This window comes from Bos javanicus, chromosome 4, assembly GCF_032452875.1.
Source record: "Bos javanicus breed banteng chromosome 4, ARS-OSU_banteng_1.0, whole genome shotgun sequence".
In the NCBI taxonomy this organism is placed as follows: Eukaryota; Metazoa; Chordata; class Mammalia; order Artiodactyla; family Bovidae; genus Bos; species Bos javanicus.
In genome coordinates, this window is record NC_083871.1 from 27,999,534 (window position 1) to 28,023,044 (window position 23,511).

Here is a 23,511-nt window from a genome sequence, read left to right on the forward strand (position 1 = left end):
ACATTCATTGTTTGGTGAAAAAAAAAGGCCAGCTGATTATTTAATACCCTTTACACAGTACGTACATCAGATTAAATGAAAGGGCAGTAGGAAAATACAGAAATGACGTTATTCACCTCTCTCAGTCTTGGTAGGACTGACCAGCATGTTGCTGAAATTGTGCATAGCAACAATGGGAACTCTCACATTCCTTCACTGACCACATAACCCACAGGAATCCATATATTATTTATCACATCCTTTAGTCCACCAGTATCTTAACTGAAGATCCTGAGTCTCAAGAGGTAGCACTTTGCCACAACAAACATGTTACCCTGCTTATTATTGGCATGTAAATAGCAAAGAGAGATTTTTTCTGACAATGAAGAGTGACTAAAAATTGCACCTCTAAGGTCATTAGAGCTGTCAGAAAGCAGTTGTTATACTGGGAGGGGGTTTGTAGCAGAGCATTAATGTGCACAGCCTGCCCTGGGATCTCCTTCAGCTGCTGCATTGATAGTTCACGCCTTCTTTCCATATGGAATAGTGGTCACAGTATTCATTCATCACATCCATGGTTTTCCTTGGAATCTGAAGGTCCTCCACATAGCTGTTCTATTTCTTTTTCATCTCACCATGACTAAAGAAGCTAAGGTGTGGGCATTATAATCTATAAGGGACCCCGAGGGAATGGGCTGTCACTCACGTGTTCCTCCCAGCATTGAACAAAAGGTATAAAGCATGCGGGGTCATCCACCCATTGTTATCATAAATCCATCTCCGCTGCATTTCAAAGGTCTCAAGGTTTCAGCAGAACATGTAACATGAAATTAATATGTACCTTTGAAGAGCTGGCATGTTGTATCACACAGGAGAAGGGAAAACACCCATCACTACAGGCTGCAGAGCCAAATGAGGAAGAGTCCAATAAAGAATGTGGCTGTTCTTTAACCCAGAAATATGTCCCTTATCATGATCCTATAGGAGGAGAAAAGCAGGGGTCACCCAAATTTATCATGGACTTTTAAGAGGTTCTGAAATGTTGCTGTCTAAGTGACTGTAGAACTGTCCCTGAGAGGGTTTATGATTTTAGGGAATGTGTCCTTATGCCCAGTCCTAGAGTCAGAGAAACCAACAATAGATGTCTCTGTGAATAATTACTTCATTCATGTGAGTCTCAGTTTGTTTATCTGTAAAATAGGAATAATGAAGCCTTTCTCATCATGTTATTGAGAAGATGAAATATAATAGTGAAGATTATCAGTGACAGCTGTGACTAGAGAGTGGCCACTTCCCCGCTTTGACGGGGAATTATTTGACAGCCCTAATTAGTTCTGGTTTTGCAGGGAATAAATAGCTGTTGGCTGTGTCAAGGGTGTGATATAAATGCTTCTTCAAAGCTCTGAAGCCCTGAGGTCTCATAGGATGCACCTAACCAACTGATGGTCTACCATTAGATTCCTGGCTCTGTAGGGAGACTAGTAAGGGAGGGGAGGCCACTGTCTGTTTTTTTTTTTTTCTTTTTTAATATATTTATTTTAATTGGAGGTGAATTACTTTATAATATTGTGGTGGTTTATGCCATACATTGACATGAATCCATTGTTTTTCAGGAGCCCCTGTGACAAGCACATAGGCAGATAACCTTGGTTTAGAAATTGAAATTTTTGGATTTAAATCTCCACACTGTCCCAACCTGAAAGTGTTTCTCTGACTCTGAGATATAGATTCTGGTTCAGCAGAACTGAATGTAGCCTGAGATTCTGCATTTTTCACAAACACCCATGTGATGTCAGTGCTGCTGACCCATGGACCACAGTTTGAGTGATAAGATCCATGACTGGATGAATCATTTTACTTTTCTGTGCTTCAGTTTCTTTACTTTTTTTTAAGTAGAGGCAGTTAATGAAATTTGCTTTATCTTTTTCCTTGGGGACAAATCTGACATACTCGGCGATCTGATTGATGAAGGCTTCAAGAAGCAGTGTGTATTCTTGGGGCTTCCCAGGCGGCTCAGTGGTAAATAATCTGCATCCCAGTGCAGAAGGCACAAGAGATGCGGGTGTAGTCCCTGTTTGGGGGACTCCATTTCCTGGAGGAGGAAATGGCAGCGCACTCCAGTATTCTTACCGGGGGGATCCCATGGACAGAGGAGCCTGATGGGTTATGTTCCATGGGGTCTCAAAGAGTTGGACACAACTTAGCAACTAAATAGCAACAAGCCCTGTATTCGTGGCACTTAATACTAGCTTTTCTGTGTATTGTTAAGAGAGCTACAGGAGAAACAATAAAGACAATCTTTTAGAGTTTATGTCTGTATCAGTCCACTGAGAATAAACTGAGTTATGTTGTAAAATGTTTAACAAGGTGCCCAGCACTTATCTGGTGCCCCTACTGCCCCATGTGTCTCTCTTTAGATGCTGACCAAAGATACTTAGTTTTTGCTTTCTTTGAATAATATATTTTATTTTACTATGTCTTGCACCGAATCTACTAAGAATTTAGGTTTTTCTCTCTGAATCTTTCCTCCTCCCACCCCTGCTATCAGTATTCCCAGAAACAAAATATCTACTGGGATTTTCAGTTCTAGTTGTAAGTGTGGAGGCTTAATGATAGAAAAATGCAAAATTTTTCAAATATCTCTTAAGTGGATAAAAGTAATTATTCTATTCCCAAAATGAACAAATAAGGAATTTAGTTTGCAAATGCTATTGTATGTAAGGTAGAGTTTTAAACTAATTAAACTATGTATTAATAGATAAAGCTAAAATGTCTTGGAAATTAAATCATGCCTTAAAACAATTTCAGTGACTTTAAAATATTTGATAACTTCTAACTTTCCAAGGTGCTATTAGCAGAACTATCTGGTTCCACAATAGATTTATTTAAAAAGCTCACTTTACCTGATGTGATGCAAAAGTTGAATAGATGTTTAATTTCTTTCACAGTTAAGCTCTAATATGACATGCCTAAAGTGGCACAGAATAAGTACGGTGATGAAAATAATCTCAGTTTCTTCGTTGAGTCTGGTGTCTGTCAGGAGGTTTCTAGGGGCATCTGATCATTATTTAAGTTAAACTCAATTATTCAGAAATGCCCTGTGGCCTAGCAGCAGCATAGCATAGCAGCAAGTGCTTACTAAACTGCTTAGTACTGTCTGAGGAGCTTTGATTTCCAACTTTCAAGGGGAAATATTCAAGGCATCCACAGAGGAACCGGGCACCACATTAACTATGCACAGTGCATGTGAAACCTGCTGTTAATGGGCACACAGATATTACGTTTAACTCTGCAAGTATTTCCAAAAGGAATCAACAGGCTGCATTTAGACTATATACAGGAGACTGTTCCTAAATTCCTCTTCTTCTAAGTTATTCTCTTTCCCTTTTAAATACTTTCACATCCACTTTCAGTACAGGTAGCTTAATTTCTGTCACGTGCAGCTTTTCAGAGCCTGAGCTTTGTTTCGGTGCCAGTGACTGAACTGTGCTGAATGTGCTTGGAAAAGACCCACATTCATTCAGGAAACTCTAGTTGAACTAGATCTATATGTAGCTATATATATATGTATATATATGTGTGTGTGTGTGTGTGTGTATATATATATATATATATATATATGGCATCTGGTCCCATCACTTCATGGGAAATAGATGGGGAAACAGTGGAAACAGTGTCAGACTTTATTTTGGGGGGCTCCAAAATCACTGCAGATGGTTACTGCAGCCATGAAATTAAAAGACGCTTACTCCTTGGAAGGAAAGTTATGACCAACCTAGATAGCATATTCAAAAGCAGAGACATTACTTTGCCAACAAAGGTCCGTCTAGTCAAGGCTATGGTTTTTCCTGTGGTCATGTATGGATGTGAGAGTTGGACTGTGAAGAAGGCTGAGCGCCGAAGAATTGATGCCTTTGAACTGTGGTGTTGGAGAAGACTCTTGAGAGTCCCTTGGATTGTAAGGAGATCCAACCTGTCCATTTTGAAGGAGATCAGCCCTGGGATTTCTTTGGAAGGAATGATGCTAAAGCTGAAACTCCAGTACTTTGGCCACCTCATGCGAAGAGTTGACTCATTGGAAAAGACTCTGATGCTGGGAGGAATTGGGGGCAGGAGGAGAAGGGGACAGAGGATGAGATGGCTGGATGGCATCACTGACTCGATGGACGTGAGTCTGGGTGAACTCCGGGAGTTGGTGATGGACAGGGAGGCCTGGCGTGCTGCGATTCATGGGGTCGCAAAGAGTCTATCATGACTGAGTGACTGAACTAATCACTAATCACTAATATATATATAGTTTTTGATATGCTGCAGAATAGAAAGCAATTTTGGAACAAAACTCAGGATTTTTTTTTCTTAGTATTTTCTAAGAGCTTACTACTTTCATTAGTGTGTTGCACTGTGGTAAGCACTTTACATGCATTGGTCAAATTAATGCTAATAAAGGTGGAAGGTGGTATTATATCCATTTTTCTTAAGGCTTGGAATGGTAAAGGACCTTGTCTGGGTTTGAACAACTAGTAAGTGGAAATGATGGTTTTCAACATCTTTAACTTTAAAGTTAACAAGAATAAATGAAGTGTCATTGTACTAAACATTGATGATACCTAAGCCAAGGCTACCACCTAAAAAAAAAAAAAATGGAATATAAGGCAGATCAACTTTGTCCAAAACCTGGTTCCTTGGAGTCTCTGTTAAAAAGTTTATCAGAAGTTCTGACAGTATTCCAAATCCTGAGGTTGTGGGAACCTCTATGGTGTAATGCTTAGATAACTATTGGTAGTCATTCTCTCTTAGGACAACTTCTCTTGATATGGCTAATTTATAAATAAAACTTCTAACACATTCCTCATTTCACCTCCAGCTTCACCTTTTCTTTCTTCCTCTCTTACCCAAATATAACTCCTTCTTTGTTCAGTTTGGAAGGAAAAGTCCTTTCTCTTTGAAATCAGTGCTTCTCAAATTACCGTATGGTGAGGAAAGATTTTGTTTGCTTATGCTTTGTAAAATGCATTAGAAAAGAATCACTAAAATTGAGATACAAAAAATATGATCAACAAAAAATATGTATCAACAGATACCGAATTATTCTAAATGGATTACCACAAAAGTTTCTAAGCGCTTGCTTGTGCTTATCTTGTGGACTGTGAATACTCTGTGGACCATGGTTCCATGGGCCACACTTTCAGTAGCAGTATTCTAGACCAGTGGTTCTTGATATTGTTGGATTTAAATCTACCATCTTGTTAGTTGTTTTATATTTGTCCCATCTTGGTTTTTTAAAAAATTCTTTATTTATGTTTGGCTGCACAGGGTCTTCATTACAGCGTGGGCTTTTCTCTTTGTTGCGGTGTGCAGATTTCTGACTGAGGTGGCTTCTTCTCCTGCAGAGCACTGGCTCTAGGGTACCTGGGCTTCAGCAGTTGCAGCTCTCAGGCTCTCAAGCACAGGCTCAATAGCTGTGCAGGGGCTCAGCTACCCCACAGATGGTGGGATCTCTGAGGGGTGCTCATTTGCTCAGTCATGCTTGACTCTTTGCAACCCGGTGGGCTGTAGTCCTCCAGCCTCCTCTGTCCCTGGGATTTTCCAGGCAAGAATAGTGGAGTGGGTTGCCACTTCCTTCTCCAGGGGATCTTCCTGATCCAGGAATCCAACCTGCATCTACTGTGTCTCTTGCATTGGCAGGTGGATTCTTTACCACTGAGCCACCAGGGAAGCCCCCACCTTGGTGTTAGTTCTTTATTTTGGGAAGTTGTTGTGTTTGTTTGTTTGTTTTTTTTTTCATTTTCTCTCTTTTTCTGCCTTCCTTTATTGTTGTTCAGTCACTCAGTCGTGTCTGACTCTTCGTGACCCCATGGACTGCAGCACACCAGGCCTCCCTGTCCATCACCAACTCCTGGAGTCTACTTAAACTCATGTCCATCGTGTCTGTGATGTCATCCGACGCATGAGATGCCAACCATATCATCCTCTGTCGTCCCCTTCTTCTGCCTTCAGTCTTTCCCAACATCAGGGTCTTTTCCAATGAGTCAGTGCTTTGCATCAGGTGGCCAAAGTATTGGAGTTTCAACTTCAGCATCAGTCCTTCCAGTGAATATTCAGGACTGGTTTCCTTTAGAATAGACTGGTTGGATCTCCTTGCTGTCCATGGGACTCTCAAGAATCTTCTCCAACACAACAGTTCAAAAGCATCAATTCTTCTTCTACTTTGACATTTTTTTCCTTTGAAATATTTGATGCCATTCCATTGTTTTCTACCTAAAATAATTTCTGCTAAGAAATCTATTTTAATTCATACCTTTGTTCAATTTTATATAATGTGTTTATTTTCTCTGGCTGCAATTAAGGATTCTTTTGTTACTGTTGTTGAGTTTTTAACAGTTTGACTGTGTTATGTCTAGGTATGGATTTTTCATTTGTTTGTGTAATTGATTTTATTTTTTTTCTAGTTATGCTTTGAATTTTTTGGATATGTAGTTTCATTATTTGAGAAATTCTCAGTCATAATCTCGTCAATATTTCTTCTGTCTTGTTTTCTCTCTCTTTCCTCCTTCCAAGAATCCAGTTATACCTGTATTAGACAGTTGCAGTTACTTGTCTTGTGACCTCAGCTCTCAGATACCCCCCAAATTAATATTTATCAGCATTTTTCTTTTATCAGGTTGAGTGCATTATTTTTGCCACTTTATTCTAAATGGTATATTAAATGTAGGTCAGTTGTTCTTGTGTTCACAAACTGCTGGATGGCCATGAGTTATTCATTACAAGAAGGCTGTGAATTTAGGTGTATATACAATATTGTCCATGGACAGAATAAATATTATGTGTCAAAAATATGAGGATACATTTTCAAATGTATGTTGGCATTGCTGCAATTAATATGCCTCAAATTAACTTAAAATCACTGCTGAATTATGTATACCTTTTACCATGAAATATTTACTCAACAAAGTTTAACAATGCAATAAAACATTCTGTACTGCTGTGAATATTTTGAACGTGTACTTCAAATGTTAACCTGAGCATCTTTGCTCTAGTCTTTGTCTCAAGCAAAGGTAAGATTCCTTTATAAACACACCTGGTTTAGTTATCCTCTCCCAGTGCCCCACCCTAAGAAATAGCCTTGAGTTACAGCATGATCCCTGCACAGAAGGAATCAATCCAGCAAGTCCCCTGGAGATACATTTTTTACTTTTCTGCCTTATAAATTTAAAACTATGTAAAATATAAGTCACTCTGGATAGCAGGAGTTATGCACTGGCAGCCCAGTAGCCAAGTTCAGCACACAAATAGGTTTTTTTTTTTTTTTTTTTTGAGGGGGGGGTCTGGGTGTGAATTTTTTTAAGTGAATTCTTATCAGTATTTAAGATTGAGAAATTGTTCCTAACTTCCTCCCTTCCCCACTTACCTTACATTAGGTTTTATGTACATTACCAGTCTGGAGTCATTAGAACACAGGGGTACTGCTGTAGTCCTACTCTGTATCACTTTTATATACAAGTTTATCGAGGCTCATTTCTGGTGCTTTGTCCTTATTCGTGGACTTTATCTGTCTCTGCTGCTGCTGCTGCTAAGTCACTTCAGTCATGTCCGACTCTATGCGACCCCATAGATGGCAGCCCACCAGGCTACCCCGTCCCTGGGATTCTCCAGGCAAGAATACCGGAGTGGGTTGCCATTTCCTTCTCCAGTTCATGAAAGTGAAAGGTGAAAGTGAAGTCGCTCAGTCGTGTCTGACTCTTAGCGACCCCATGGACTGCAGCCTACCAGGCTCCTCCATCCATGGGATTTTCCAGGCAAGAGTACTGGAGTGGGGTGCCACTGTCTTCTCCGTAGTGGTCATCAATCCCATTAATCCCAAGAAAAGTATTTTAGGGAAAAGAGTGGTATTGTTATTGCTATTTTTAAAATCATAGATTACATGACAGTGTGTATTATCCAATGACAGATCTATCTGTGGACAGTCCCTTCCTTGGGACTCCAATTATTTGTCACTTGTCTTTTTATGTCCATTTTGATATGGCCATTCTCAGAGCAAACAGTAAAAAAGAAAAAAAGAAGAAGAAACTGAAGGCCACTAGGAGCTTACCGAAAGATGTGCAGAAGCCCAGAAATGTCTCAATAAGGCATTGAGGAAACATCTTCATTTCACGCAAAAGCTTGACCATGGATTTTTGGTCATTTTAACTCATGTTTCTAATTAATAGTGAAATAAGCTATGAAAACAGTGTTTTTGAAAACAGTGGTTATACCCAGTTCTCAGATGTCAGAATCTATTCCAAAGGAAGTGAACATTTGAAAGGGTGGGTATACTCAAAACACCACTTCATATGTGTACTCAACAAAATGAATCCTGGCCTCTCAGAGGCCTCAGGCTTTCCGTGTACTCCTGGCCTGCCATATGTATAGGGACATATGAGCATCCTCATGGATCTGGCTTACAACAGGTCAAAATTATCTGTTTTTTCTTCTTTTAAAAGTTTTGGTATAGATGCCAATAATCATATGCTGTCCCTTGATCTTTTATTTTGCCACTGATACTGTATAATTATTTGTTTTTCAAAATCCTTAAAAGAAATTGTGGTCCCTTTCTTTGATATATTAAGGAAAGATAAGTTGAAATGGGAGCAGAAGAATGGGAAGAACTGTGAAAAGTTTTTCTTGGCTCTGTCACTAACATTCGTGAAACTTAAGAAACTGAAAAGAGCAGAACAATCCTTAAAAATAAGTTTATATTAGTGTTGATTCTGTTCGGTGGACAGAATTATTTGGATAAATTCAGGAAAAGAATAACATTGATAAAAATTACTCTTGGTTATATTCCAAATAAAAAAGCCACAGACAAAGAACAGCTTTACAGAGGAAAAATGAAAATATAAAGTGTTTACCTCCCTGTTCCCTCTCTCACCTCTCCTACATTGTCTCAGAGCTCTGTTTCTGCTTTCTCATTTTGTCTGTCCTTCTTGCTTTCTCAAAGCCAAATGTGTGGTCCTTCTCCAGTAAAAGCAGTAGATACCAGATACTACAGCACATACTTTATATGGCTAACCTCATTCCTGGTTCATTGTATTTTCAGTTTGAATGATTACCATACCTACTTTGAAACACACACAGAGTTATATTTGTTTGCTTTAAAAGCTGCTTCAAATCCTTGGGTTGGGAAGATCCCCTGGAGAAAGGGAAGGCTACCCACTCCACTGTTCTGGCCCAGAGAATTCCTTGGAGTGTGTATAGTCCATGGGGTCACAAAGAGTCAGACATGACTGAGTTACTTTTGGGCTTCCCTGATAGCTCAGTTGGTAAAGAATCCGCCCGCAATGCAGGAGACCTGTTTTGATTCCTGGATCGGGAAGATCCGCTGGAGAAGGGATAGGCTACCCATTCCAGTATTCTTGAGCTTCCCTTGTGGCTTAGCTGTAAAGAATCTGCCTGCAATGTGGGAGACCTGGGTTTAATCCCTGGATTCAGAAGATGCCCTGGAGAAGGTCTGGCCTGGAACTATACAGTCCGTGGAATTGCAAAGAATCAGACATGACTGAGCTACTTTCCCTTTCCCTTTCAAATCCTTTGGCTTTGGGATTTCTAGAAGCCATATAAAGAAAACAGCCCTGTGATTTATAAGATTCTCAGTGTTTCTAGGACTTCTCAACCTTGACATTATTGACCTTTTGGCAGATAATTTTTGTTGTACTGTCCTGTTGCACTATAAGACATCTGACAGAATTCCTGACTTCTACCCAATAGACACCAGGCGTACACCTGTCCCCTCAGTCTTTTATTTTTATTTATTTTTAATTGAAGGATACTTGCTTGATGGTATTGTTGGTTTCTTCCAAACATCAACATGGAGCAGCCAAAGGTATACTTATGTCCCCTCCCTCTTAAACCTCCATCCCACCCCTCTAGGTTGTTACAGAGCCCCCGTTTGAGTTCCCTGAGTCATATAGCAGATTCCATTGGCTATATGACTCAGGGACACATGGTATGTTTCCATGTTACTCTCTGCATACATCCCACCCTCTCCTTCCTCCTCCAACTCCATGTCCATATGTTTGTTCTCTATGTCTGTGTCTCCATTGCTCCCCTGTGAATACTTTTATCACTATATTCTTTTAGATTCCATGTATATGGCAAAGCCACCCCCACTGGGGAACCTCTTCCTCAGAATGTGCTCAGTGCTCAGTCACATCTGACTCTTTGCCACCCCGTGGACTTTAGCCTGTCAGGTTACGCTGCTATGGGGTTTTCCAGAACCCGTGTCTCTGGTGTCTCCTGCATTGGCAGGCGAAGTCTTGCCCCTTGCACCACCTGGGAAGCCCCTCTTAATGGCAGGGAAATTACAACACTCAAGAAGGCTCAGCTACTCCAGACACAACTTGGGGAATTTGAATTTCTTGAATATTTTAGCAACTTTATATGATAGAAGTTCAGTACCTTTAAAGATAAAAACATTCATGTAGGTCATAGATTATTTAGTTCATTAGGAAAAATCTTTGATTCTGTAAATATGATAGCTGCTTTCTTTAAAAAAAAAAACTTAGTTTTTATTGTATTTTATTTTTTTTTAATCAAAGAGGACACTAATAGATGGAGAAATATACCATGTTCATGGATGGGAAGAATCAATATAGTGAAAATGAGTATACTACACAAAGCAATCTATAGATTCAATGCAATCCCTATCAAGCTACCAAAGGTATTTTTCACAGAGCTAGAACAAATAATTTCACAATTTGTATGGAAATACAAAAAACCTCAAATAGCCAAAGCAATCTTGAGAAAGAAGAATGGAACTGGAAGAATAAACCTGCCTGACTTCAGGCTCTACTACAGAGCCACAGTCATCAAGACAGTATGGTACTGGCACAAAGACAGAAATGTTGATCAATGGAACAAAATAGAAAGCCCAGAGATAAATCCATGCACATATGGACACCTTATCTTTGACAAAGGAGGCAAGAATATACAATGGATTAAAGACAATCTCTTTAACAAGTGGTGCTGGGAAAACTGGTCAACCACTCGTAAAAGAATGAAACTAGAACACTTTCTAACACCATACAAAAAAATAAACTCAAAATGGATTAAATCTAAACATAAGACCAGAAACTATAAAACGCTTAGAGGAGAACATAGGCAAAACAGTCTCTGACATACATCACAGCAGGATCCTCTATGACCCACCTCCCAGAATATTGGAAATAAAAGCAAAAATAAACAAATGGGATCTAATTAAAATTAAATCTCCTGAACAACAAAAGAAACTATAAGCAAGGTGAAAAGACAGCCTTCAGAATGGGAAAAAATAGCAAATGAAGCAAATGACAAACAACTAATCTCAAAAAACTTAGTTTTTAGATTTTGATGTGACTGGCATAAACATTAGTGTGAATTAAGAGCTCATACTCTTTTTTTTTTTTCTTTCTGGCTTCTCATTCCAATTCCACTAATGGCTAACCATATAACCTCTCTGAATTTTGTATACAACACTGCTTAATAATAGCATCGGAGAAGGCAATGGCACCCCACTCCAGTACACTTGCCTGGAAAATCCCATGGATGGAGGAGCCTGGTGGGCTGCAGTCCATGGGGTTGCTAGGAGTCGGACAAGACTGAGTGACTTCACTTTCTCTTTTCACTTTCATTCATTAGAGAAGGAAATGGCAACCCATTTCAGTGTTCTTGCCTAGAGAATCCCAGGGACGGGGGTGCCTGGTGTGCTGCCATCTCTGGGGTCACACAGAGTTAGACACGACTGAAGCGACTTAGCATAGCATAGCATAGCAATAATAGCATCTATGTCAGTGGTTGTTGTAAGGATAGTATGAGTTAATATCGGCAAAGAAGCAAGGTCCGATACTGTAAAGAGCAATATTGCATAGGAACCTGGAATGTCAGGTCCATGAATCAAGGCAAATTGGAAGTGGTCAAACAAGAGATGGCAAGAGTGAATGTCGACATTCTAGGAATCAGCAAACTAAAATGGACTGGAATGGGTGAATTTAACTCAGATGACCATTATATCTACTACTGCAGGCAGGAATCCCTCAGAAGAAATGGAGTAGCCATCATGGTCAACAAAAGACTCCAAAATGCAGTACTTGGATGCAATTTCAAAAACAACAGAATGATCTCTGTTCATTTCCAAGGCAAACCATTCAATATCACAGTAATCCAAGTCTATGCCCCAACCAGTAACGCTGAAGAAGCTGAAGTTGAACAGTTCTATGAAGACTTACAAGACGTTTTAGAACTAACACCCCAAAAAGATGTCCGTTTCATTATAGGGGACTGGAATGCAAAAGTAGGAAGTCAAGAAACACCTGGAGTAACGGGCAAATTTGGCCTTGAGTACAGAATGAAGCAGGGCAAAGACTAATACAGTTTTGCTAAGAAAATGCACTGGTCATAGCAAACACCCTCTTCCAACAACACAAGAGAAGACTCTACACATGGACATCACCAGATGGTCAACACCAAAATCAGATTGATTATATTCTTTGCAGCCAAAGATGGAGAAGCTCTATATAGTCAACAAAAACAAGATCAGGAGCTGACTGTGGCTCAGATCATGAACTCCTTATTGCCAAATTCAGACTTAAATTGAAGAAAGTAGGGAAAACCACTAGACCATTCAGGTATGACCTAAATCAAATCCCTTATGATTATACAGTGGAAGTGAGAAATAGATTTAAGGGCCTAGATCTGATAGACAGAGTACCTGATGAACTATGGAATGAGGTTCGTGACATTGTACAGGAGACAGGGATCAAGACCATCCCCATGGAAAAGAAATGCAAAAAAGCAAAATGGCTGTCTGGGGAGGCCTTACAAATAGCTGTGAAAAGAAGAGAAGTGAAAAGCAAAGGAGAAAAGGAAAGATATAAGCATCTGAATGCAGAGTTCCAAAGAATAGCAAGAAGAGATAAGAAAGCCTTCCTCAGCGATCAATGCAAAGAAATAGAGGAAAACAACAGAATGGGAAAGACTAGAGATCTCTTCAAGAAAATTAGAGATACCAAGGGAACATTTCATGCAAAGATGGGCTCGATAAAGGTCAGAAATGGTATGGACCTAAAAGAAGCAGAAGATATTAAGAAAAGGTGGCAAGAATACACAGAAGAACTATACAAAAAGGATATTCATGACCCAGATAATCACAATGGTGTGATCACTCATCTAGAGCCAGACATCCTGGAATGTGACGTCAAGTGGGCCTTAGAAAGCATCACTATGAACAAAGCTAGTGGAGGTGATAGAATTCCAGTGGAGCTATTTCAAATCCTGAAAGATGATGATGTGAAAGTGCTGCACTCAATACGCCAGCAAATTTGAAAAACTCAGAAGTGGCCACAGGAATGGGAAAGGTCAGTTTTCATTCCAATCCCAAAGAAAGGCAATGCCAAAGAATGCTCAAACTACCGCACAATTGCACTCATCTCACATGCTAGTAAAGTAATGCTCAAAATTCTCCAAGCCAGGCTTCAGCAATACGTGAACCATGAACTTCCTGATGTTCAAGCTGGTTTTAGAAAAGGCAGAGGAACCAGAGATCAAATTGCCAACATCCGCTGGATCATGGAAAAGGCAAGAGAGTTCCAGAAAAACATCTATTTCTGCTTTATTGACTAGCCAAAGCCTTTGACTGTTTGGATCACAATAAACTGGAAAATTCTGAAAGAGATGGGAATACCAGACCACCTGATCTGCCTCTTGAGTAATCTGTATGCAGGTCAGGAAGCAACAGTTAGAACTGGACATGGAACAACAGACTGGTTCCAAATAGGAAAAGGAGTATGTCAAGGCTGTATATTATCACCCTGTTTATTTAACTTATATGCAGAGTCCATCATGAGAAACACTGGACTGGAAGAAACACAAGCTGGAATCAAGATTGCCGGGAGAAATATCAATAACCTCAGATATGCAGATGACACCGCCCTTATGGCAGAAAGTGAAGAGGAACTAAAAAGCCTCTTGATGAAAGTGAAAGAGGAGAGTGAAAAAGTTGGCTTAAAGCTCAACATTCAGAAAACGAAGATCACGGCATCCGGTCCCATCACTTCATGGGAAATAGATGGGGAAACAGTGGAAACAGTGTCAGACTTTATTTTTTGGGTTCCAAAATCACTGCAGATGGTGATTGCAGCCATGAAATTAAAAGAGGCTTACTCCTTGGAAGGAAAATTATGACCAACCTAGATAGCATATTCAAAAGCAGAGACATTACTTTGTTAACAAATGTCCGTCTAGTCAAGGCTATAGTTTTTCCTGTGGTCATGTATGGATGTGAGAGTTTCACTGTGAAGAAGGCTGAGCACAGAAGAATTGATGCTTTTGAACTGTGGTGTTGGAGAAGACTCTTGAGATCTTCTGGTTGCAAGGAGATCCAACCAGTCCCTTTTGAAGGAGATCAGCCCTGGGATTTCTTTGGAGGGAATGATGCTGAAGCTGAAACTCTAGTACTTTGGCCACCTCATGCGAAGAGTTGACTCATTGGAGAAGACGCTGATGCTGGGAGGGATTGGGGGCAGGAGGAGAAGGGGACGACAGAGGATGAGATGGCTGGATGGCATTACTGACTTGATGGACGTGAGTCTGAGTGAACTCCGGGAGTTGGGGGTGGACAGGGAGGCCTGGTGTGCTGCGATTCATGGGGTCGCAAAGAGTCGGACACAACTGGGAGACTGAACTGAACTGAACTGAAGAGCTTTACATGGTGGCCAGTTCTTAATAAGTATTCTGTAGTCATATGATGACAACTCTTACTGTTTCTGTCATTATTATTTATAAATAATAAAGACTAGAACTTTATAGAGTAAGGGAATAAACAGTAAAACTAAAAACATGAAATGTCTGTATTAGCTTTGTGTTACTATCTGTATATTTCCTGAATTTTATTCTAGTTTGACTTGAAGTGAATGAGATCATATTTCTACCATTCATGTTCTGTAAGTCATGTCTGAGGCAGTATTTCCTATTATCCCTCATTCTTTTTCACTACTAATGAGAGAGATTGCAACATGATGCTCTTCTTTTAGATGTGGATAGTATTATCTTGTGGCTACATTTTTATAAGTAGGTGTGTATCTAGTGCTCATGTCTCCTTAGAGGACCACCTTCCTAATTATTTTAGAAGTCTCAAAAATGACTAATAGGAATAATTGTTATCTGCTTCTGAATTGCTGGATTTTCCCCCCATGTGCTGTTCTTTTCTTTCTTTTACTTTTTTTTTTACATCACTGAGGTCTGTTGGCCTCTGCTGATTTTTCTGAGGTTTTCACAATCCTGGTTGTTTTGGATTTTCTGAGGTCTATAATTAAGTGGAGAATGTGTGCATTACCCTCTTTGAACATTATGATTTTTCAAGTTAATACGGAGTGTTTTAACATTGTGATTTTTCAAGTTAATACCAGAGTGTTTACTTCAATCTCACTTTTTTTTAAACAGAACATAAAATGCATTTCCTATTTCTGTTTTTCCTTATAGCTTTCTCTACCACTTTACTCCTTTTTACTCTGTTAAATAGATGTGAGTCCCTGGGAGTAAGAGCTAGGAGGATCTCAGAGCTAGATTCTGTGCTGTCTTCAGAACTGTGCGTCCTCCAATAACCGAATCTTCCTAAGGGCCAGGCTCCTAGAGTTCTCTCCCCTAAAGCATGTGTCCATCCTGCCTCACCACATTTGCTCAGCTTCTCACACAGAAAGACATTTTGTGGGTTTCAGCCTCACCTAACATTTCTGAACGTCAGTTTTCCCTACATGTTAAGTCCAGACCCTCCTACATATTTATAAAGTGATTTGACCTTTTGAGGGACTGTTTGCAGATTGGAAGAGTTTAATTCTGGCAGTCAAACAAGACCTCTGTGAACAGATACTCAGCAGACTATTACAGCTGCCTTCTTGTTTTGTACATTAGTTACATTGTCAGAAATATAAGTTGAAAGCATATTACTGCCTTTTAGAATAGAAAATAAGCAAATTTTGTTGCACATTCTTGGTAACTTCTGAGGGGGAGACAGGAGGTTACACATTGCTACATTAATTCTGAAATACTGTGATGGCCACTTGCCATGCATGCAGCATATCCATGGAGACTTCTGCCAGGATCCTGGCTAGACTCTTCCCAGTCATCTAACAAAATAAATTCCTGACCTTGAAAACTGGACACAGAATTAGCCATGATCACTTGTTTATGTGATAAATAGATTCTTTTTTCTCCTAATTATGCTGATCTTCTCCATCATTGATAATATGTCAATCTCTTTGGGTTTGAACAGCCTCCTTTCAGTTTTAAAATTCTGTCTCTTCATGATCAGCTTCTTGAAGGATTCAGTCTCTTCAGTAATTGCTCTATCAGCTGCCTCTCACAGTGGCACTTGGGTGCATGAGGGAGACAGAGGGACCTGATGGGGTCCTTGGATACTTACTGTCCTCTGAATAGTCAGGTTTCCATGCCAATCTCCCTAGTCTACCTGATGGTTCCTGGTTTGCTAGCATTTGACTGAGGTCAGAAGCCAAAATCCTTCTGGTTTCTGATTTCAATGCAAAAAGGAACATGGTAGGGTTTGTGGGCACCATCAGCTTCACCTCGGCTCTCCTTGTGCAGGCATCTTCTTGAGCTTCTGCTGTGGACTTCATTTCACCCGGGCTCCCCTGGTGGCTCAGACGGTGAAGCGTCTGCCTGCAGCGTGGGAGACCTGGATTCAATCCCTGGGTTGGGAAGATACCCTGGAGAAGGAAATGGCAATCCACTCCCAGTACTCTTGCCTGGAAAGTTCCATGGACTGAGGAGCCTGGTAGGCTACAGTCCATGGGGTCACAAAGAGTCGGACACAACTGAGCAACCTCACTTTCATTTCACCGCAACCATACTTAACTCTATTTCAGGGGCTCTCCTGTAGCACACCCCTGGAGGATTGTGTATGTGGAGAATTCCACCCAAGACCCAGGAGCATCTTAGGAATGCTGCATTCTGAACTTTCATTTACTTTTCACACGTCTCCATAGAATTTTTAATGTGGTGCCCACAGTTTGGTGTAGACGTGGACTGAGTGCAAAAGTCCTAAGTGTGAGTGACAGCACACATCATCAGCATCAGTCCTTCCGATGAATATTCAGGACTGATTGCCTTTTAGGATGGCCTGGTTGGATCTCCTTGCAGTCCAACGGACTCTCAAGAGTCTTCACCTACACCACAGTTCAAAAGAATCAATTCTTAGGGGCTCAGCTTTCTTTATAGTCCAACTCTCACAGCCATACCTGACTCCTGGAAAAACTATACGTTTGACTAGATGGAACTTTGCTGGCAAAGTAATGTCTCTGCTTTTTAATATGCTGTCTAGGTTCATCATAACTTTTCTTCCAAGGAGCAAGTGTCTTTTAATTTCATGGCTGCAGTCACCATCTGCAGTGATTTTGGAGCCCAAAAAAACAAAGGCTCTCACTGTTTCCATTGTTTCCCTATCTATTTGCCATGATCTTAGGTTTCTGAATGTTGAGTTTTAAGCCAATTTTTTCACTCTCCTCTTTCACTTTCATCAAGAGGCTCTTTAGCTCTTCTTCACTTTCTGCCATAAGGGTGGTGTCATCTACATATTTGAGATGATTGATATTTCTCCTGGTAATCTTGGTTCCAGGAGAGTCAAGTTCTCTGTGCTTCATCCAGCCCAGAGTTTCTCATGATGTACTCTGCATATAAGTTAAATAAGCAGGGTGACAATATATAGCCTTGATCTGGAACCAGTCTGTTGTTCCAAGTCCAGTTCTAACTGTTGCTTCTTGACCTGCATACAGATTTCTCAGGAGGTAGATCAGGTGGTCTGGTATTCCCATCTCTTTCAGAATTTTCCACAGTTTGTTGTGATCCACACAGTCAAAGGCTTTGGCATCGTCAATAAAGCAGAAATAGATGTTTTTCTGGAACTCTCTTGCTTTTTCCATGATCCAGCGGATGTTGGCAATTTGATCTCTGGTTCCTCTGCCTTTTCTAAATCCAGCTTGAATGTCTGGAAGCTCTTGGTTCATGTTCTGTTAAAGCCTTGCTTAAGAATTTTGAGCATTACTTTGCTAGCATGTGAGATGAGTGCAATTGTGCGGTAGTTTGAATATTCCTTGGCATTACCTTTCTTTGAGATTGGGATGAAAACTGACCTTTTCCAGTCCTGTTGCCACTGCTGAGTTTACCAATTTTGCTGGCATATTGAGTGCAGCACTTTCACAGCATCATCTTTTAGGATTTGAAATAGCTCAACTGGAATTCCATCATCTCTACTAGCTTTGTTCATAGTGATGTTTCCTAAGGTCCACTTGACTTCATATTCCAGGATGTCTGGCTCTAGGTGAATGAATCCACAATCCTGGTTATCTGGGTTATGAAGATCTTTTTTGTATAGTTCTGTGTATTCTTGCCACCTCTTCTTAATGTCTTCTGCTTCTGTTAGGTCCATATCGTTTCTGTCCTTTATTGTGCCCATCTTTGCATGAAATGTTCCCTTGGTATCTCTAATTTTCTTGAAGAGATCTCTAGACTTTCCCATTCTATTATTTTCCTCTGTTTCTTTGCAGTGATCACTGAGGAAGGCTTTCTTATCTCTCCTTGCTATTCTTTGGAACTCTTCATTCAGATGGGTATCTTTCCTTTGCTCCTTTGCCTTCAACTTCTTTTCTTTTCTCAGCTATTTGTATGGCCTCCTCAGACAACCATTTTTTGTGTTTTTGCATTCCTTTTTCTTGGGGATAGTCTTGATCACTGCCTGCTGTACAATGTCATGAACCTCTGTACATAGTTCTTCAGGCACTCTGTCTGTCAGATTGAATCCTTTGAATATATTTGCCACTTCTACTGTATAATCATAAGGGATTTGATTTAGGTCATACCTGCACAGTCTAGTGGTTTTCCCTACTTTTGTCGATTTAAGTCTGAATTTTGCAATATGGAGTTCATCATCTGAGCCAGTGTCAGCTCCCAGTCTTGCTTTCACGGACTGTATAGAGCTTCACCATATCTTGATTAGTAGTGATTATACATCAAAATTAATAGCACAGACACAGAATGTTCACTCTAGAGAAGAATCCTTTTAGGGAGATAAAAATATATAGAGAAGAAAGTGTATACCAAGCAAAGTTATTTGTGGTTATCTAATGAGGTTGCTAAGAGTCAGACATGACTGAGCAACTTCACTTTGACTTTTCACTTTCATGCATTAGAGAAGGAAATGGCAGCAACCCAATCCAGTGTTCTTGCCTGGAGAATCCCAGGGACGGGGGAGCCTGGTGGGCTGCTGTCTATGGGGTCGCACAGAGTCGGACACGACTGAAGCAACTTAGCAGTAGCAGTAGCAATGCTCCTTGTACTATGGTGAAATAGACTTTGTTCTCAGATGTTTGAATATTTTTTCTAATCAAGTTCAATATTTATAACTGTTTGGAAGAAAATGTTGTACTGTTGTTTATTAATAAAAAAAAATCTTTCTTATACTTTCAGAAAACTTACAGTAATTTCCAAAAGCAAATAAAAGGATATAGGGAATTCCATATGGTTCTGAGTCACCTGTTAAAGTCTTTGGGGATTTTTTGAACATTTGGAGTATAGTTGATTTACACTGTTGTGCTAGTTTCAGGTGTACAGCAAAGTGGATCACCTATACATACAGATGCGAAAGTGAAGTCACTCAGTCGTGCCCTACTCTTTGCGACCCCATGGACTGTAGCCCACCAGGCTCCTCCCTCCATGGGATTCTCCAAGCAAGAGTATGGAGTGGGTTGCCATTTCCTTCTCCAGGGGATCTTCCCAACCCAGGGATAGAACCTGGGTCTCCCTCATTCCAGGCAGACGCTTTAACCTCTGAGCCACCAGGGAAGCCCACATATAGATATTCCACTCTTTTTTAGATTCTTTTCCCATATAAGGCATTACAGAGTATTGAGTAGAGTTCCCTGTGAGGTACAGTAGGTTCTTATTAGTTATCTATGTATTTTACACATAGTGGTGTATATGTCAATTCCAGTCTCCCAATTTATCCCTACCCCCCTTCCCCCACAGTAACCATAAGTTTTTTTTTTTTTTAATATATGTGACTGTATTTCTGTTTTGTAAATAAGCTCATTTGTACCAGTTTTTAGATTCCTATATATGCAATATCATATGATATTTATATTTTCTGTCTGAGTTATTTCACTCAGTATGACAATCTCTAGGTCCATGCATGTCCCTACAAATGGCATTATTTTGTTGTTTTTATGGCTGATAATATTTCATTGTGTGTTTCCCTGCTGGCTCAGTGGTAAAGAACCCACCTGCCAATGCAGGAGTTGTGAGTTCAACCCTGGGTCCTGAAGATACGTTGGAGAAGGACATGGCAACCCACTCCAGTATTCTTGCCTGGAGAAATCCATGGAGAGAAGGAGGCTAGTGGGAGTCCATGGGGTTGCGAAAGAGTCAGACATGACTTAGCAACTAAACAGCAACAGCAATATTCTGTTGTATATGTGTACCATATCTTCTTTATCTGTTCATCTGTGAGTGGATATTTGCCTCCAAGGCTTGGCTGTTGTGAATAATGCTTCAGTGAATGTTGGGGTGCATATATCTTTTTGAATTATGGTTTTCTCCAGGTATATGCCTGGGAGTGAGATTACGGGGTCATATCATAGTTCTATTTTTACCTTTTTAAGGACCCTCCATACTGTTCTCCTTAGTGGCTATATCATTTTACATTCCATTCCAGCAGTCTAAGAGGACACCCTTTTCTCCATACCCTGTCAAGCATTTATTGTTTGTAAATTTTTTGATAATGGCCCTCTGAAAGGTGTGAGGGGATATCTCTTTGTAGTCTTGATTTGCATTTCTCTAATAATTAGTAATGTTGAGTGTCTTTTCATATGCTCTTTGGCCCTTTGTATGTCTTTTCTTTGGATAAATACCTATTTAGGTCTTCTACGCATTCGTTGATTGGTTTTATATATATATATATATTTTAGATGCATAAGCTGTTGGCATGTTTTGGAGATTAATCCTTTCTCTGTCACTTCATTTGCAAATATTTTCTTCAAGTCTGAGGACTGTCCTTTTGTTTATAGTTTCCTTTGCTGTGCAAAAGCTTTTAATTTTAATTAGATCCCGTTTATTTTTATTTCATCAATGTAAAAGGTGGATCAAAAAAGATACATTGCGATTTCTGTCAGAGATTTCTCTGCTTATGTTTTCCTCTTAAGGGTTTCATAGTATGAGCTCTGATAGTTTTCTGGTGGCATCTTTAGGGTTGTCTTTATATAGTATTATCTCATCTGCAAGCAGTGAGAGTTTTACTTCTTTTCCAGTTTGGATTCCTTTTATTTCTTCTCCATGTCATGGCTGGGACTTCCAAACCTATGTTGAATGATAGCGGTGATAGTGGACATGCTGCTTCTGTTCCTGATCTTAGAGGAGATGCTTTAAGTTTTTCATCATTGAGAGTGATGTTTGCTGTGGGTTTGTTGTATATGACTTCTATTATGTTGTGGTAGGTTCCCACTAAGACTACTTTCTGGAGGTTTCTTTTTTTAACCAAAAATGAGTATTGAATTTTGTCAGAAGCTTTTTGTGCATGTATTGAGATGATTGTATGGTTTTTATTTTTCAGTTTGTTAGTATGGTGTATCACACTGATTGATTTGTGAATATTGAAGAATCCTTGTATCCCTGGGATAAATCACACTTAATCGTGTTATATAATCCTTTTAATGTGTTTTTAGATTCAATTTGCTAGTATTTTGTTGAAGATTTTTACATCTGTGTTCATCAGTGATATTGGCTTTTAGTTTTCTTTTTTTGCGTGTGATGTCTTCGTGTGGTTTTGTTATCCAGGTGATAGTAGCCTTGTAGAACGGCTTGGGAGTATTCCTTCCTCTGCAGTTTTGGGAAGAGTTTCAGAAGGATAGATGTTAATTTCTCTAAGTGTTTGATAGAATTCACCTGTGAAGCCATCTGGTCCTGGATTTTTGTTTGTTGGAAGTTTTTGGATCACAGTTTCCATTTTAACAGTTGTGATTAGTTTTTTCCTTTTTTAAAATATTTCTTCCTGTTTCTGTCTTGGAAGGGTGTACCCTTCTAAGAATTTGTCCATTTCTTCTAGGTTGTGCATTTTGTAAGTGAATAGTTTCTTGTCGTAGCCTCTTATTTGTGGTTAGGGTCAGTTTAACTTCTTTCTCATTTCTAATTTGACTGATTTGAGTTCTCCTCTTCTTCTTGATTCTGGGTAAAAATTCATCAATTTTGTTTGTCTTCTCAAAGAACCAGCTTCTAGTTTTCTTTGAGGATTTATTAATTTATGTTTTCTTGTCTTCGCAGTAATTTTAAAATGATTAATGAGGACTGTCTCTGGCACCTATAGCTATGTAATGGTTAAAAATTGGTTTATGTAAAGTTTAAAAAAAAATTAAATTAAAATGTTCTGAAAAAAAAAATTGGTTTAAAAGTATCCAACACAATGTGAATGTTGGTTTTTATTTTTTAGCTTAAGCAACCGTTTTCCTCAAGGCTATATCTTCATGAAGCTCAAATAACTACTCACAGTGGTTTAATAAAAGAAGTAAATAAATAAAGCTCTCAGTCAGTTTAGCTGGTAAATGATTAGATTGCAGGGTTCATTTGGTGGCTCCTCTACTTCTCAGTTGATGGTGTTGAGATGATGGTGCTCACTGTGACATGGGCTGAACGTTCTTAGAAAACAAGTTTTATTTAAGGAGTATGGTAGAAAGGCATGTGTTTTCAGGGTCAGAAGTCTCTAAGGGCTCTCAGATCTGCTGAGTAGCCGCTCTACGCCACAGTGTCTCAGGCCTCAACTATGTGATAGTTATTTAAAAAAAAATGAGTTCAACAGCAGCCAATAGTAGTAGCTAACAGTTGCGTATCACTTATTCATTTAATCCCCTCCAACGTGTATTCAGATGGCAGTTTCATTGGTAAGGGAATCACAGAACAGAGATGTTAATTACTTGATGGCCCATGTCATTCGCCTTTTAGTGGTGAGGTCATAATCTCATCTGGACAGTTTGATTCCAGAATCTTCTCTGTTTACCACTTTGCTGTTCTTGAGAGGATCTTAATATTCTATTTATTTATTTATTGTTCTAATTTATTATATATATATGCTCATTGTTCTTAACAGAATTTAAATCGTTAAGGCTTTCATGAGAAAAAGCGTGTGAAAGTGCTTAGGAAACTTAGTACATGTGAACGTGTGTTATCCTTTATTGTGTTTGCTTGTCATTAGGCTTCTTTAATTTAGCTCTTCTTCTTAAAAAAAAATTGTTATTTTGTGTCAGATTTCCTTCTTTGAGCCATTTAAGAAGTCTTGATATTTGCACAGTCACAAATTTTTTATTGCATTTCTAAGAACTCCAAGTGTGTTATAAATTAGAGACTTCTACCATCTGATATTATTTTTAATGTTATAAAATATTATATACATGGCTTCCTTGGAGGCTCATTCAGTGAAGTATCTGCCTGCAGTGCAGGAGACCCAGCTTTGATCCCTGGGTCGGGACGATC

General features: G+C 39.5%; 1 protein-coding gene across 11 annotated transcripts in view; it reads left to right on the forward strand.

Moving 5' to 3' along the window:
• Window positions 1–23,511, forward strand: part of HDAC9 (histone deacetylase 9) — a 992,890-nt gene that overhangs the window by 733,874 nt on the left and 235,505 nt on the right. The window contains exon 18 of one of the 11 annotated variants that reach the window (XM_061413657.1): window positions 5,802–6,968. The exons of the other annotated variants lie outside the window; for them this stretch is intronic. Within the exon in view, the coding sequence (XP_061269641.1) occupies window positions 5,802–5,819 (18 nt within the window). The 3' untranslated portion in view covers window positions 5,820–6,968. Of the gene's footprint in view, window positions 1–5,801; window positions 6,969–23,511 lie in introns of those variants that run through there. 11 annotated transcript variants of the gene reach the window in all.